The sequence below is a fragment of the Mobula birostris genome, chromosome 29, assembly GCF_030028105.1.
Source record: "Mobula birostris isolate sMobBir1 chromosome 29, sMobBir1.hap1, whole genome shotgun sequence".
Classification (NCBI taxonomy): Eukaryota; Metazoa; Chordata; class Chondrichthyes; order Myliobatiformes; family Myliobatidae; genus Mobula; species Mobula birostris.
The window spans coordinates 37,489,074-37,507,152 of NC_092398.1; the positions used below are offsets into that span (position 1 = coordinate 37,489,074).

General features: G+C 48.9%; 1 protein-coding gene across 1 annotated transcript in view; it reads right to left on the reverse strand.

The window, feature by feature from the left end:
- Positions 1-18,079, reverse strand: part of LOC140190190 (C-Jun-amino-terminal kinase-interacting protein 4-like) — a 54,493-nt gene that overhangs the window by 16,742 nt on the left and 19,672 nt on the right. Inside the window, exons 7-12 of the mRNA XM_072246705.1 lie at positions 16,646-16,702; positions 15,966-16,103; positions 15,670-15,784; positions 10,306-10,410; positions 9,414-9,506; positions 7,438-7,588 (exon numbers count right to left, since the gene is read on the reverse strand). Coding sequence (XP_072102806.1) covers positions 7,438-7,588; positions 9,414-9,506; positions 10,306-10,410; positions 15,670-15,784; positions 15,966-16,103; positions 16,646-16,702 — 659 coding nt within the window. The remainder of the gene's footprint in view (positions 1-7,437; positions 7,589-9,413; positions 9,507-10,305; positions 10,411-15,669; positions 15,785-15,965; positions 16,104-16,645; positions 16,703-18,079) is intronic.

Below are 18,079 nucleotides of genomic sequence, written 5' to 3' on the forward strand. Positions count from 1 at the left end.
AGGTGGATGAAGGGAAGGCAGTGGATATTGTCTACATGGACTTCAGTAAGGCCTTTGACATGGTCCGGCATGGGAGGTTAGTTAGGAAAATTCAGTCGCTAGGTATACATGGAGAGGTGGTAAATTGGATTAGACATTGGCTCAATGGAAGAAGCCAAAGAGTGGTAGTAGAGAATGGCTTCTCCGAGTGGAGGCCTGTGACTAGTGGTGTGCCACAGGGATCAGTGCTGGGTCCATTGTTATTTGTCATCTATATCAATGATCTGGTTGATAATGTGGTAAATTGGATCAGCAAGTTTGCTGATGATGCAAAGATTGGAGGTGTAGTAGACAGTGAGGAAGGTTTTCAGAGCCTGCAGAGGGACTTGGACCAGCTGGAAAAATGGGCTGAAAAATGGCAGATGGAGTTTAACACAGACAAGTGTGAAGTATTGCACGTTGGAAGGACAAACCAAGGTAGAACATACAGGGTTAATGGTAAGGCACTGAGGAGTGCAGTAGAACAGAGGGATCTAGGAATACAGATATAAAATTCCCTAAAAGCGTCGTCACAGGTAGATAGGGTCGTAAAGAGAGCTTCTAGTACATTGGCCTTTATTAATCAAAGTATTGAGTATAAGAGCTGGAATGTTATGATGAGGTTGTATAAGGCATTGGTGAGGCCAAATCTGGAGTATTGTGTTCAGTTTTGGTCACCAAATTACAGGAAGGATATAAATAAGGTTGAAAGAGTGCAGAGAAGGTTTACAAGGATGTTGCCGGGACTTGAGAAACTGAGTTACAGAGAAAGGTTGAATAGGTTAGGACTTTATTCCCTGGAGCGTAGAAGAATGAAGGGAGATTTGATAGAGGTATATAAAATTATGATGGGTATAGATAGAGTGAATGCAAGCAGGCTTTTTCCACTGAGGCAAGGGGAGAAAAAAACCAGAGGACATGGGTTAAGGGTGAGGGGGGAAAAGTTTAAAGGGAACATTAGGGGGGGCTTCTTCACACAGAGAGTGGTGGGAGTATGGAATGAGCTGCCAAATGAGGTGGTAAATGCGGGTTCTTTTTTAACATTTAAAAATAAATTGGACAGATACAGGGATGGGAGGTGTATGGAGGGATACGGTCCGTGTGCAGGTCAGTGGGACTAGGCAGAAAATGGTTCGGCACAGCCAAGAAGGGCCAAAAGGCCTGTTTCTGTGCTGTAGTTTTTCTATGGTTTCTGTGGTTTCTAATGAAGTGTTACAGTTACAGAGAAAGGGCAGTGCAGGCAGACAATAAACTGCAAGGGTCACGACGAGGTAGATTGTGAGGTCAAGAGTCCATCTTATCGTACTGGAGGACCGTTCAATAGCCTGATAACAGCGGGGTAGAAGCTGTCCTCGTACTGGGGGACCGTTCAATAGTCTGATAACAGCGGGGTAGAAGCTGTCCTCGTACTGGGGGAGCGTTCAATAGTCTGATAACAGCGGGGTAGAAGCTGTCCTCGTACTGGGGGACCGTTCAATAGTCTGATAACAGCGGGGTAGAAGCTGTCCTCGAGCCTGGTGGGACGTGCTCTCAGGCTTTTGTATCTTCTGCCCGATGGGGGGGGGGGGGGGGAAGAGAAAATGTCCGGTGTGGGTGGGTATTTGATTATGCTGGCTGCTTTACTAAGGTGGGGTGTGCATACAGAGTCCATGGAGGGGAGGTTGGTTTCCGCGATGTGCTGAGCTGTGTTCACAGTTCGCACAGCTCTCTGCAGTTATAAGGCATTGGTCAAGCCGCAGTCGGAGTATTGTGAGCAGTTTTGGGCCCCTTAAAGGATGTGCTGACATTGGAGAGGGTTTACAGGAAGTTCACGAGAATTATCTTGGGAGTGAAAGGGTTAACATATGAGTAGTGTTTGACGGCTCTAAGTCCTGGACTCGCTGGAGTCTAGAGGAAACATAGAAAACCTACAGCACAATACAGGCCCTTCGGCCCACAAAGCTGTGCTGAATATGTCCTTACCTTAGAACTACCTAGGGTTACCCATAGCCCTCTATTTTTCTAATCTCCATGTATCTATCCAGGAGTCTCTTAAAATACCCTATCATTTCCACCTCCACCACCGTTGCCGGCAGCCCCTTCCATGAACTCACCACTCTCTGCGTAAAAAACTTACCCCTGACATCTCCTCTGTACCTACTTCAATAAAGAGTTCTCATTGAAACTTATCGAATATTGAAAGGCCTAGATAGAGTGGATGTGGAGAGGATGGTGGGAGAGTCTAGGACCAGAGGACACAGCATCAGAATAGCAGGACGACCCTTTAGAATAGAGATGAGGAACTTCTTCAGCCTGAGGCTGCTGAATCTGTGGAACTGATTGCAGCAGGCGGCTGTGGAGGCCAAGTCATTGGGTATATTTAAAGTGGAGGTTGACAGGTTCTTGATTAGTCAGGGTGTCAAAGATTATGGGGAGAAGACAGGAGAATGGGGTTTGGAGGGATAATTGATCAGCCATGATGGAATGGCGAAGCAGACTCAATGGGCTGAATGGCCTCATTCTGTACTTGAAATTAAAATGAAATTGGGATACAACCTTGGATGATGTGCCAAACAAAATCTGATGTTGCCTGGCCCGCTGAGTTCCTCCAGCATCTGCAGATTTTCTCTTGCTTATGATATGCCAAATTTGTGCACCAGGAGTAAAGGATGATTTTTGGATACAGAAGACCTTTCAGCACTCTACAACTTGTGTTCTCAATATTTATTGTTTACTTACTTATTATTATGATTTCCTTTCATTTTTGTGTTTTTGCAGATTTGTTGTTTGTCTGTCCTGCTGGGTGTGGCCTTTCATAGAAACTATTGTGCTTCTCGTATTTACCGTGAATGCCCACAGAAAGATGAATTATGGAGACATACACACATTTACTTTGGATTCTCCATCAATTAAAGGTTACCAGGAGAGAAAGTGGGAGAATGGAGCACAAGTTTCAAGAAAGTGAGAAGAGTTTAGAAAAAGACGGTTATTTCTTCAGCAGTTTGATCGGGACATGACTGCGCAAGCGCGTGGAAGTCAGCCAGTGAGAACAGCGAGAAGAATTTAAAAGGAGACAGGTTTATAGAGCGGGCGACAGAGTAGAGGGAGACAGAGAGTAGGGAGGCTTTGGCTCAACGGGGCTTAGGTGTTAATGGGTTGAGGTGAGGTGGGTTGCCCGAGTAGAATACAGACAGGAAGTATGTGTGTGAGGCCGGTTTTCTGTGCTCGGTGTCAGATGTCGGAAGTCCAGGAGAATCCCAGCCTCCCAGATGGCCACATCTGCACCAGGTGCGTCGAACTGCAGCTCCTTAGGGACCGTGTTAGGGAACGGGAGATGCAGATCGATGACCAGTCAGGCAGAGTGAGGAGCTATAGGAAAGTAGTCACACTGGCTCCTGGGGAGACAGATAAGTGGGTAACTGTCAGGAGAGGGAAGGGCAACAGGCAGATACCCCAGTGGCCGTCCCCCTTGACAATAAGTACTCCTCTTTGAGTACTGTTGGGGGAGACGGCCTACCTGGGGGAAGCAACAGTGCCTGCGCCTCTGGCAGAGTCCGGCCCTGTGGCTCAGAAGGGTCGGGAAAGGAAGAGGATGGAAGTAGTGATAGGGAACTCTTTAGTTAGGGGGTCAGACAGGTGATTCTGTGGATGCAGGATAGAAACGCAGGCGGTAGTTTGCCTCCCAGGTGCCAGGGTCTAGGATGTCTTTGATTATGTCCACGATATCCTGAAGTGGAAAGGAGAACAGCAACATAGGTAGGAAAAGGGAGAAGGTCCTGAAAGCAGACTACAGGGAGTTAGGAAGGAAGTTGAGAAGCAGGACCACAAAGGTAGTCATCTCGGGATTACTGCCTGTGCCACGTGACAGTGAGTATAGGAATAGAATGAGGTGGAGGATAAATGCGTGGCTCAGGGATTGGAGCAGGGGGCAGGGATTCAGATTTCTGGATCATTGGGACCTCTTTTGGGGCAGGTATGACCTGTACAAGAGGGACGGGTTGCACTTGAATCTGAGGGGGACCAATATCCTGGCAGGGAGGTTTGCCAAGGCTATTGGGGAGAGTTTAAACTAGAATTGCTGGGGGTTGGGAACCAAACTGATGAGACAGAGGAAGAGGTGGTTGGCTCACAAATAGAGAAAGCTTGGAGACAGTGCGAGAAGGAGGATAGGCAGGTGATAGAGAAGGGATGCACTTAGACTGATGGTTTGAGATGTGTCTATTTTAATGCAAGGAGTATTATGAACAAAGCGAACGAGCTTAGAGCGTGGATCAGTACTTGAAGCTGTGATGTTGTGGCCATTACAGAGACTTGGATGGCTCGGGGGCAGGAATGGTTAGTTAGAGTGCCAGGCTTTAGATGTTTCAGAAAGGACAGGGAGGGAAGCAAAAGAGGTGGGGGCATGGCACTGCTGATCAGAGATAGTGTCACTGCTGCAGAAAAGGAGGAAGTCATTGAGGGATTGTCTATGGAGTCTCTGTGGGTGGAATTTAGGAACAGGAAGGGGTCAATAACTCTAGAACATGACAGCACAGAAACAGGCCTTTTGGCCCTTCTTGGCCATGCCGAACCATTTTTCTGCCTAGTCCCACTGACCTGCACCTGGACTATATCCTTCCGTATACCTCTCATCCATGTACCTGTCCAAGTTTTTCTTAAATGTTAACTTAAATGTAAATTTAAATTTAAAAATGTTTGATCACTTCTCGGTCTTTTGGCCAAGATCAAAAAAACAAAAAAAAAAAATTTTTTTAAATATTTAAAAAAAAAACATTAAACGTAAATTTTCTTAAATGTCTCTACTGGGTGTTTTTTTACAGACCACCCAATAGTAACAGGGACATCGAGAAGCAGATAGGGAGACAGATTCTGGAAAGGTGTAATAAGAACAGGGTTGTTGTGGTGGGAGATATTAATTTCCCAAATATTGATTGACATCTCCCTTGAGTGAAGGGTTTAGATGGGGTGGAGTTTGTTAGGTGTGTTCAAGATGGTTTCCTAACACAACATAAGCCTACAAGAGAAGAGGCTGTACTTGATCTGGTATTGGGAAATGAACCTGGCCAGGTGTCAGGTCTCTCAGTGGGAGAGCATTTTGGAGATAGTGATCACAATTCTATCTCCTTTACCATAGCATTGGAGAGAGATAGGAACAGACAAGTTAGGAAAGTGTTTAATTGGAGTAAGGGGAAATATGAGTTTATCAGGCAGGAACTTGGAATCATAAATTGGAAACGGATGTTCTCAGGGAAATGTACGGCAGTAATGTGGCAAATGTTCAGGGGATATTTGTGTGGAGTTCTGCAGAGGTACGTTCCAATGAGACGGGGAAAGGATGGTAGGGCACAGGAACCGTGGTGTACAAACGCTGCTGTAAATCTAGTCAAGAAGAAAACCTTCCTGCTAGCCTTATAATCTTATAACCTTAGAAAATTATAAAGCTCGCAGGAAGCAGCTTAAGAATGAAATGAGGAGAACCAGAAGGGGCCATGAGAAGGCCTTGGTGGACAGGATTAAGGAAAACCCCAAGATATTCTACAAGTATGTGAACAGCAAGAGGATAGATGTGAGAGAATAGGACCAATCAAATGTGATAGTGGAAAAGTGTGTACGGAACTGGAGGAGACGGCAGAGGTACTTAATGAGTACTTTGCTTCAGTATTCACTACGGAAAAGGATCTTGGCGATTGTAGGGATGACTTACAGCAGACTGAAAAGCTTGAGCATATAGATAATAAGGAAGAGGATGTGGTAGAACTTTTGGAAAGTATCAAATTGGATAAGTCACCGGGACTGGACGAGATGTACCCCAGGCTACTGTGGGAGATGAGGGAGGAGATTGCTGAGCCTCTGGCGATGATCTTTGCATCGACAATGGGGACGGGAGAGGTTCCGGAGGATTGGAGGGTTGTAGATGTTGTTCCCTTCTTCAAGAAAGGGAGTAGAGATAGCCCAGGAAATTACAGACCAGTAAGTCTTATTTCAGTGGTTGGTAAGTTGATGGAGAAGATCCTGAGAGGCAGGATTTATGAACATTTGGAGAGGCATAATATGATTAGGAGTAGTCAGCATGGCTTTGTCAAAGGCAGGTCGTGCCTTACGAGGCTGATTGAATTTTTTGAGGATGTGACAAATACATTGATGAAGGTAGAGCAATAGATGTAGTGTATACAGATTTCAGCAAGGCATTTGATTAGGTACCCCATGTAAGGCTTATTGAGAAACTAGTAAGGCTTACAGGGATCCAAGGGAACATTGCTTTGTGGATCCAGAACTGGCTTGCCCACAGAAGGCAAAGAGTGGTTGTAGATGGGTCATATTCTGCATGGAGGTCAGTGATTAGTGGTGTGTCTCAAGGATCTGTTCTGGGACCCTTCGTGATTTTTATAAATGACCTGGATGAGGAAGTGGAGGGATGGGTTAGTAAATTTGCTGATGACACAAAGGTTGGGGGTGTTGTGGATAGTGTGGAGGGCTGTCAGAGGTTACAGCGGGAGATTGATAGGATGCAAAACTGGGCTGAGAAGTGGCAGATGGATTTCAACCCAGATAAGTGTGAGGAGGCTCATTTTGGTAGGTCAAATATGATGGCAGAATATAGTATCAATGGTAAGACTCTTGGCAGTGTTGTGAATCAGAGGGATCTTGGGATCCGAGTCCATAGGACACTCAAAGCTGCTGCGCAGGTTGACTCTGTGGTTAAGAAGGCATACGGTGCATTGACCTTCATCAATCGTGGGATTGAGTTTAAGAGCCGAGAGGTAATGTTGCAGCTATATAGGACCCTGTCAGACCCCACTTGGAGTACTGTGCTCAGTTTTGGTCACCTCTCTACAGGAAGGATGTGGAAACCATAGCAAGAGTGCAGAGGAGATTTACAAGGATGTTGCCTGGTTTGGGGAGCATGTCTTATGAGAATAGGTTGAGTGAACTCGGCCTTTTCTCCTTGGAGCGATGGAGGATGAGAGGTGACCTGATGGAGGTGTATAAGATGATGAGAGGTGTGGATAGTCAGAGGCTTTTTCCCAGGGCTGGAATGGCTAGCATGAGGGGGCACAGTTTTAAGGCACGTGGAAGCACGTACAGAGGAGATGTCAGGGGTAAGTTGTTTTTTTTTAACACGGAGAGTGGTGAGTGCATGGAATGGGCTGCCAGCGATGGTGGTGGAGATGGATACAATAGGGTCTTTTAAGAGACTCCTGGACAGGTACATGGAGCTCAGAAAAATAGAGGGCTATGGGTAACCCTAGATAATTTCTCAGGTAAGGAGATGTTCGGCACAACTTTGTGGGCCGAAGGGCCTGTATTGTGCTGTAGGCTTTTCTATGTTTTCTAAAAGAGAAGTGTACAACTCAAGGAACAAGACCCCTCAAGGCTGCTGGCCAGAGTTTTCCCCCAACATTGATCCCAGGAGCAGACGAGAGGGGGCGGGGATCTTACCTGGGATACAGGCCACGCAGAGGAGGCAGTGGTGGGGCAAGGAGAAGGCTGCCAGGGATCGGTTGGCCCGCAGTGGGTCGACAATGGTCACCTCGGCCCCTGCAGGTCCCCCAGCGCAGATCCACAGCGAGCAATCAGGGAGGGGACCAAGCTGGAGGGGGTGAGGGAAAGGGAGTTGGGGGAAGAGACACAGTTATTCTGCTGACATGGATCTCCTGTCACAACCCAGACCAATTGACCGTTTGGACACTCCCATGCTTCCCCTCCCCCTACTCCCCTCACCACTGCTTATCTTCCTACCCATCCCTCTCTCCTCCACCAAACTGCACCCCTCCACCCCACTTCCTGCTCCCATGTAGACGCCTGCTCGAGTGGTTAGCCAGGAGTGAGCATCTGGCAGGGGTCAGCGATGGTGGTGAAGGCAGCAGGATGGGGTGAGGGCACGGCTTCCCCCTCAAACACACACAGACAGACACACACACACTCTCACACAGACAGACAGACACACACACACACAGTCACACACACACTCACACAGACAGACAGACACACACACACACACAGTCACACACACACTCACACAGACAGACAGACACACACACACAGTCACACACACACACAGACAGACAGACACACACACACACAGTCACACACACACTCACAGACAGACAGACACACACACACAGTCACACACACACTCACACAGACAGACAGACACACACACACACACACTCACACAGACAGACACACACACACACACTCACACAGACAGACACACACACACAGTCACACACACACAGTCACACACACACTCACACAGACAGACAGACACACACTCACACAGACAGACAGACAGACACACACACACACACTCACACAGACAGACAGACACACACACACACTCACACAGACAGACAGACACACACACACTCACACAGACAGACAGACACACACACACACACACACTCACACAGACAGACACACACACACACACTCACACAGACAGACAGACAGACACACACACACTCACACAGACAGACACACACTCACACAGACAGACAAACACACTCACACAGACAGACAGACAGACACACACACACTCACACAGACACACACACACAGTCACACACACACTCACACAGACAGACAGACACACACACACACACTCACACAGACAGACACACACACACACACACACACACACTCACACAGACAGACACACACACACAGTCACACACACACTCACACAGACAGACAGACACACAGACAGACACACACACACAGACAGACAGACACACACACTCACACAGACAGACACACACACACACACAGTCACACACACACTCACACAGACAGACACACACACACACACACACTCACACAGACAGACACACACACACACACACTCACACAGACAGACAGACAGACACACACACACACACACTCACACAGACAGACAGACACACACACACTCACACAGACAGACACACACACACACACACTCACACAGACAGACACACACACACACACTCACACAGACAGACACACACACACACTCACACAGACAGACAGACACACACACACACACTCACACAGACAGACAGACAGACACACACACACACACTCACACAGACAGACACACACACACAGTCACACACACACTCACACAGACAGACAGACACACACACACTCACACAGACAGACAGACACACACACACACACTCACACAGACAGACACACACTCACACAGACACACACACTCTCACACAGACAGACAGACACACACACTCACACAGACAGACAGACACACACACACACAGTCACACAGACAGACACACACACACACACTCACACAGACACACACACACACAGACAGACACACACACACTCTCACACAGACAGACAGACAGACACACAGACAGACAGACACACAGACAGACAGACAGACAGACACACACACACACACACACTCTCACCTTGGGCCGTGACTCCGCTGACTCAACAAGTGATGCTCGCCCTCTCCTCTCCAGCAGTGGTCCAACCAGACGGACAGGCGTGGCACAGGAGAGCTGTGGGGAGGGAGGGAAATGGGTGGGGGGGCAAGAGAGTGGGGGAGAGAGGGAGGTTGGGCGAGAGGGGGGGTGAGAGAGGGAGCGAGAGAGAGGGGGGTGAGAGAGGGGGGCGAGAGAGAGGGGGCGAGAGGAGGTTGGGCGAGAGAGAGGGGGAGGGGGAGAGGTGGTGGCGAGGGGGGGTGAGAGAGGGGGGCGAGAGAGGGGACGAGAGGAGGTTGGGCGAGAGAGAGGGGGAGGGGGAGAGGTGGTGGCGAGGGGGGGTGAGAGAGGGGGGCGAGAGAGAAGGGGGCGAGAGAGAGGGGAGCGAGAGGAGGTTGGGCGAGAGAGAGGGGAGGGGGAGAGGTGGTGGCGAGGGAGGAGAGAGAGTGGGGGAGAGAGGGGGGTTGGGCAAGAGAGGGGGGAGAGAGGTGGGGGCAATAGAGAGGGGGGCATGAAAAAGGGGGCAAGAGAGGGGGTGGCAGGTGTTGAGAGAGGGGGTTTTTAGAGGGGGTGGTTGTTGGGAGGAGGGGCAGAAGGGAGTAGAGGGTGGACAGAGGGGGTGCAATGAAGGGGTGCAGGGAGAGGGGGTAGAGTGGGAGGGGCAGGAGTGTTGGGTAGGGGAAGGTTGGGTAGAGGGGGTTTGGGTGGAGAGGTTAGGGTTAGGGTGGGGACAGAGGGAGAGAGTGTGGGGGAGGAAGGTGGAATAAATAAATGGTCAGTCAGAGGACAGGTAAATCAGGTGCACGCACACGGACACACACACACACACACAGAATTGAGTGTGGAGTGAAATCCCCTGTCTCTCCAGGACACCCACCTTGAAGCCAGGATTCCTCTGGTCAAGCAGACGGACGTGGATCAGAGATGGGGACGGGCCAATTGGGGTCCGCAGACCAGCAGCCTGGCGACCGTCTATGATATCCTGCAACAGAGTATCGAGGGTTATGGTGGATGTGGGGGGAGGGTGTGACGGTGAGGGGGAGAGGGAGGCACAGTGGCATGACAGAGAGTGGGAGGTGCAAGAGGGAGGGCAACGAAATGCAGTGAAACGTACATCGAAACACACAGCAAAAAGTAAAACGGAAATGAATGTTGAAACGCGCAGTGAAACGTACGTCAAAACTCAGTGAAACGCACATTGAAACGCGCAGTGAAACACACAGTGAAACGCACGTCAAAACTCAGTGAAACACACATTGAAACGCGCAGTGAAACAGTGAAACGCACGTCAAAACTCAGTGAAACGCACATTGAAACACGCAGTGAAACACGCAGTGAAACACACAGTGAAACGCACGTCAAAACTCAGTGAAACGTACGTCAAAACTCAGTGAAACACACAGTGAAACGCGCAGTGAAACACACAGTGAAACGCACGTCAAAACTCAGTGAAACGCACGTCAAAACTCAGTGAAACGCACATTGAAACGCGCAGTGAAACACAGTGAAACGCACGTCAAAACTCAGTGAAACGCACGTCAAAACTCAGTGAAACGCACATTGAAACGCGCAGTGAAACACACAGTGAAACGCACGTCAAAACTCAGTGAAACACACATTGAAACGCGCAGTGAAACACAGTGAAACGCACGTCAAAACTCAGTGAAACGCACATTGAAACGCGCAGTGAAACACAGTGAAACGCACGTCAAAACTCAGTGAAACGCACATTGAAACACGCAGTGAAACGCGCAGTGAAACACACAGTGAAACGCGCAGTGAAACGCACGTCAAAACTCAGTGAAACGCACATTGAAACGCGCAGTGAAACACAGTGAAACGCACGTCAAAACTCAGTGAAACGCACGTCAAAACTCAGTGAAACGCACATTGAAACGCGCAGTGAAACACAGTGAAACGCACGTCAAAACTCAGTGAAACACACATTGAAACGCGCAGTGAAACACAGTGAAACGCACGTCAAAACTCAGTGAAACGCACATTGAAACGCGCAGTGAAACACAGTGAAACGCACGTCAAAACTCAGTGAAACGCACATTGAAACACGCAGTGAAACGCGCAGTGAAACACACGTCAAAACTCAGTGAAACGCACGTCAAAACTCAGTGAAACGCACATTGAAACGCGCAGTGAAACACAGTGAAACGCACGTCAAAACTCAGTGAAACGCACATTGAAACGCGCAGTGAAACACACAGTGAAACGCAAGTCAAAACTCAGTGAAACGTACGTCAAAACTCAGTGAAACACACAGTGAAACGTACGTCAAAACTCAGTGAAACGCACATTGAAACGCGCAGTGAAACGCAAGTCAAAACTCAGTGAAATGCACGTCAAAACTCAGTGAAACGCACGTCAAAACTCAGTGAAATGCACGTCAAAACTCAGTGAAACGCACGTCAAAACTCAGTGAAACGCACATTGAAACGCGCAGTGAAACACAGTGAAACGCACGTCAAAACTCAGTGAAACGCACATTGAAACGCGCACTGAAACACACAGTGAAACGCAAGTCAAAACTCAGTGAAACGTACGTCAAAACTCAGTGAAACACACAGTGAAACGTACGTCAAAACTCAGTGAAACGCACATTGAAACGCGCAGTGAAACGCAAGTCAAAACTCAGTGAAATGCACAGTGAAACGTACGTCAAAACTCAGTGAAACACACATTGAAACGCGCAGTGAAACACACAGTGAAACGCACGTCAAAGCTCAGTGAAACGCACGTCAAAACTCAGTGAAACGCACATTGAAACGCGCAGTGAAACACACAGTGAAACGCACGTCAAAACACGCAGTGAAATGTACGTCGAAACGCACAGGGAAACGCATGTTGAAACTCAGTGAAACACAGTGAAATGCATGTTGAAACGCGCAGAGAAATGGGCAGTGAAAGGAATGTCAAAACGCGCAGTGAAATGCATGTCGAAACTCATGGCGAAACATACGTCGAAAGGCACGGTGAAACGCATGTTGAAACACGCAGCGAAACGTACATCGAAACCCACTGAAACGTATGTCAAAACACACAGTGAAATGCACATCAAAATGCACAATGAAAAGTATGTCAAAACGCAGTGAAACTCACGTTGAAACTCAGTGAAAAAATGTACATCGAAATGCAGTGAAATATGTCGAAATGCACAGTGAAATGCCAGCCGAAACACGTAGTGGAACATATGTCAAAATGCGCAGTGAAACACACATTGAAAAGCAGTGAAACATACGTCAAAACTCACAGCGAAATGTACGTCGAAACACACATTGAAGTATGCAGTGAAATGCACATCGAAACTCACAGCGAAATGTACGTCGAAACGCACATCAAAACGCTCAGTAAAATGTATACCGAAATGCACATCAAAACTCACAGCGAAACGCAAATCGAAATGCTCAGTAAAACATACGTCGAAACGCACATCAAAACCCTGAACTCGTGAGTTCAGGGCGCAGTGAAACGCATGTCAAAATGCACAGTGAAATGTATGTCGAAACCCACTGAAATGTACGTCAAAACGCAGTGAAACACACGTCGAAACTCATGGCGAAATGTATGTCAAAACTCACGGTGAAACGTACGTCGAAATGCATGAATGCAGTGAAACATACTTTGAAACGCACGGTGAAACCCTGAACTCATCACCCTCTCCGTCAATGTCGGTAAAACAAAGGAGCTGGTTGTGGACGACAGGAGGAATAGAGACAGGCTAGCCCCTATTGACATCAATGGATCTGGGGTTGAGACAGTGAACAACTTTAAGTTCCTCGGCATAAACATCACCGAGGACCTCACGTGGTCTGTACATACCGGCTGTGTGGTGAAAAAAGCACAACAGGGCTCTTTCATCTCAGACGACTGAAGAAGTTTGGTGTGGCCCCCCAAATTCTAAGAACTTTCTACAGGGGCACAACTGAGAGCACCCTGACTGGCTGTATCACTGCCTGGTATGGGAACTGTACTTCCCTCAATCGCAGGACTCTGCAGAGAGTGGTGCGGACAGCCCAGCGCATCTGTAGATGTGAATTTCCCACTATTCAGGACATTTACAAAGACATCTGCAACAAGGGCACGAAGGATCATTGGAGACCCGAGTCACCTCAACCACAAACCGTTCCAGCTGCTACCAACCAGGAAATGGTACTGCAGCATAAAAGCCAGGAGCAACAGGCTCCGGGACAGCTTCTTCCACCAGGCCCTCAGACTGATTAATTCATGCTGATACAACTGTATTTCTGTTATATTGGCTGTTCTGTTGTACATACTATTTATTATAAATTACTATAAATTGCACATTGCACATTTAGATAGAGACGTAGCATAAAGATTTTTACTCCTTATGTATATGGAGGATGTAAGTAATAGTCAATTCACTTCACTGGTTCAGGTGCAAGTCATCCCCTCTGTGCACGTCCCACCTTCCCTGGAAGAGAGCCCAATGATCCAGAAACCTTACGTTCTCCCTCCTACATCAACTCTTTAGCCATGTATTAAACTGTATTATCTTCCCAGTTCTGGCCTGGTCGTCGTGGCTATCCCTCGAGATCGAGGACGATGGTCTTCGTTCTGTTGATCTACTTATGGGCTCTCAAGTGGCTTATGAGTCCAATCTTGGCTTTGAAAGTGGCCTCACTAGCATGTGTCACAGGTAGCAATCCTGAGATCACAACTCGAGGCCCTCCCCTTTAACTTAGCACCTAACTCCCTGTGCAGAACCTCATCACTCATCCTAGCCATGTCATTGGTACCTACATGGATCACGACTTCTGGCTGTTCACCTTCCTACTTAAGAATGCTGTAAAGGCTCCCTTTCTTCCCACTGTTTGACTCCTGCCGACCAGCCACTGCTTTATCCATGCTAGAATCTTTCTTATAATACCATGGGCTGTTAATCATCTCCAGTTTCAATACATCCTTTCTAACCCTGAGGGACACAGATAGAGTGAATGAGCAGTCTTTTTCCCCAGGGTTGGGCAATCAAGAACCAGAGTGTTATATTTACAACTCTGAAACATAAAACTAATTCCAAGAGAAAGTTGGGAGTCCAGAATGTGCTAACTTTGTTTTTACTTTAAGCAAGGCACATATGTACGATGTGGTACGATGTATGCAATTCACTTACTTTTATGTATTACCCGTAATTAATTATTTAACCAAACAAGAACGCTTAATCAAACAATATAGTTACAATATTACTCCAGAACTAGAGGGCACAGACTCAAAATTGAGGGGTGACCTTTTAGAACAGAGGTAAGGAAGAATTTTTTTTAGCCAGAGTGGTGAATCGGTGGAACGCTCTGTCACAGACTGCGGTGGAGGCCAAGTCCTTGTGTATGTTTAAGATGGAAGCTGATCGGTCAGAGCATCAGAGGATATGGTGAGAAGGCAGGTGTATGGGGTTGAGTGGGATTGGGGATGAGCCATGATGGAATGGTGGAGTAGTCTCCATGGGCTGAATGGCCTAATTCTGCTCCTATGTTCCATACTATTACTGAAATATTAAATTCATGGACCATGGCACAGGTTTAAGGTGAGAGGGGGAAAGAGATTCAATAGGGATCCGAGGGGAACTTTTTGGCCTGAATATGGAATGATCTGCCAGATGAAATGGTTGACGCGGGGGCAATAACAGCATTTAAAAGGCACTTGGATAGCGGTAGAGAGCATAGGGAGCATGTTTGGCCCATCTAGTCTGCCACAACACACGCAAACAAGTCAGCCAGTATCGACAGAGTGGAGTGGAATAACGAGTCGATGAGAGGTGGTGAGGGAGAGAGCAGAGGGCTCCACAGGAGCACTGGGTTGGTGCTGCCCTCCAGTGTTCGCTCCTGGAAGACAAGCTCAGTGCTGACAACTACAGGCCATGCCACTCAGGAGCTTGGGCTATACATGTTTTGCGACTACGTTTTCTGCTATTGTAACGATACAAGCTGTGTGCTGTTGGGAATGCGTTTTACACCTTGGCGCCGGAACAACTCTGCTTTGTTTGGCTATATTCATGCGCACAGTTCAACTGGAACTTGAACTCAACGTTTCAGGCAGAGACCCTTCATCAGCAGCTTCTTCAGCACTTTGTGTGTGTTGCTCTGCAGCAGCTCTTGCTGTTGCGGTCTGTGACAGCCAGGTCTAAACGCTACCAAAGGTAGAGCGGGGGGTTCTGACCTTTGCTTATGCCATGGACCAATCTCAGTAACCCACCTGACCCCACCTCGGTACTGACCTGCACGGGAAGACTCCAACCCTGGATCTGAGCTCGTCCATGGTGCTCCCAGATGTAGGACCTGGTGTGATGCCAGCTCTCCCTCTGCCGGTCCCTGTGGGGGTCTGAGAGAGGGCTGGTGGGGAGTGGGGGGGGGGGGAAAGAGAGAGGGTAGTGGAGAGGGGAGGGGGGAGGGGGGAGAGAGAGAGAGAGAGAGAGAGAGAAATTTTCCAGTTTCTCAGTTTTTCAATTTTTTTTTTTGTGTCCAGTTTCCCAGCATAGTCTGAGTGAACAGGCTGAGGCAGAGAGAGACTCACTCGATCAACTCCACACCCAGTGTTCTCCCCCTCCTTTGACGGGGGACCAGTTCCAAGCCTGGCAGCACCAGTGCGTGTCTTGCAGGTTCCAAGGGAAGGTCATCCTGTTTCTGGGACAGTCCCAGCAGACGGTGAAACCTGTGGAAAAGGTAAAGACAGGAGTCATTCCCTGCACAGTTCCCCTCTCTGTAACCCCGGGCCAGGCCCACACTGGGAGCACCGTGCACAGTTCCCATCTCCGTATCCCTGGGTCAGACCCACACCAGGAGTACCATGCACAGTTCCAATCTCCATAACCCCTGGCTCAGACCCACATCGGGAGCACCGTGCACAGTTCCCATCTCCCTATCCCTGGGTCAGACCCACACTGGGAGCACCATGCACAGTTCCCGTCTCCCTATCCCTGGGTCAGTTCCACACTGGGAGCAACGTGCATAGTTCCCGTCTCCCTATCCCTGGGTCAGACCCACCCTGGGAGCACATTGCACAGTTCCCGTCTCCGTATCCCTGGGTCAGACCCACTCTGGGAGCACCGTGCACAGTTCCCGTCTCCCTATCCCTGGGTCAGATCCACCCCGGGAGCACTGTGCACAGATCCCCTCTCCCTACCCCTGGGTCAGTCCCTTACCGAGGATTGGTGTGGGGGTTGGGAGGTGTCAGAAACCCAGTCTGTTACTCACCGATCCCAGAGCGTGGACCTTCCCGACGGACTCTGGGCTTGTTGCTCCCGCATCACCCTGTGGATGGACGATGGAGAGAGATGGGTGAGGTGGGGGCAAGAATTCAGGATTGTTGCCCTGTCATCTAACACATGAGATTTTGGAAATGCAGATCAACACCACACACAAAATGAAGTGAACAAGCGAGGCAGCGTCTATGGAGAGGAATAAGCAGCCGATGCTTTAAGCTGAGTCTTCTCAGTCCTCATTTATCCCTCCTCACTTGACCTTGGTGTTCACACTGCACTCTCTTGTCCATTCATCAAGCCCTCACTGTGGTGACCCTCTGCCTCTGAATCCCATTTTCCAAACAAAAGAGCTGGTTATGAGCTCGGGAAGGGGAGCAGTACACACACTCCTCCCTACATCAGTGATACTGAGCTCCAGGTTCCTCTGTGTGAACATCACCAACAGCCTGTCCTGGTTGTGTGGCGAGGTGGAGATATGTCTCCACCAAAGGAGGTGCAAGGCGCTCCTTTCTTCCACTAGCCTGCAGGTCACCCTCGGGCAAGCCGTAGCACCTGCTTAGCCTCCCCGTCAGGGTCACATGAAGACATGTGGATGGTCGTACCAGCAGCTGGTGCATGTCTTGGTTATGTGACCACTGACGCCAGGCAGACAATCTCTGAAGGGTATTGATAATGGCTAGGGAAGGGTCACCTGTCTTGTGAAGACACTCTCCTGAAAGAGGCAATGGCAAACCACTTCTGTAGAAAAAATTGCCAAGAACAACACGTCATACGTCGTGGCACACAATGATGATGATGGTCACAAAGACTTCATGGCCAGGAAAGCTCACCAACACCTCTACTTGTTCTTCAGGTTCCTCAGTGTGGACAGCTCCAACAGCCTGTCCTGCCCAACCATGTAGACTTCCCGGCCAGGAAAGCCCACCAACACCTCTACTTCCTCAGCATGTCCCCGTCGACCCTCACTAATTTTCACCGGTGCACCACAGAAAGCATCTGATCCGGATGCAGCACGGCTCGGTACGGCAACTGCTCCGCCCGGGACCGCAGGAAACCGCAGAGAGTTGTGGACACAGCTCAGCACATCATGGAAACCAGCCTCCCCTCCATGGACTCTGTCTACACTTCCCACTGTCTCAGTAAAACAGACAGTGTGATCAAATACCCCACCTACACCGGACATTCTCTCTCTCCCCCCCCCCCACCCCCATCGGGCAGAAGATACAAAAGCCTGAGAGCACGTCCCACCAGGCTCGAGGACAGCTTCTACCCCGCTGTTATCAGACTATTGAACAGTCCCCCAGTACGAGGACAGCTTCTACCCCGCTGTTATCAGACTATTGAACGGTCCCCCAGTACGAGGGCAGCTTCTACCCCGCTGTTATCAGACTATTGAACGTCCCCCAGTACGAGGACAGCTTCTACC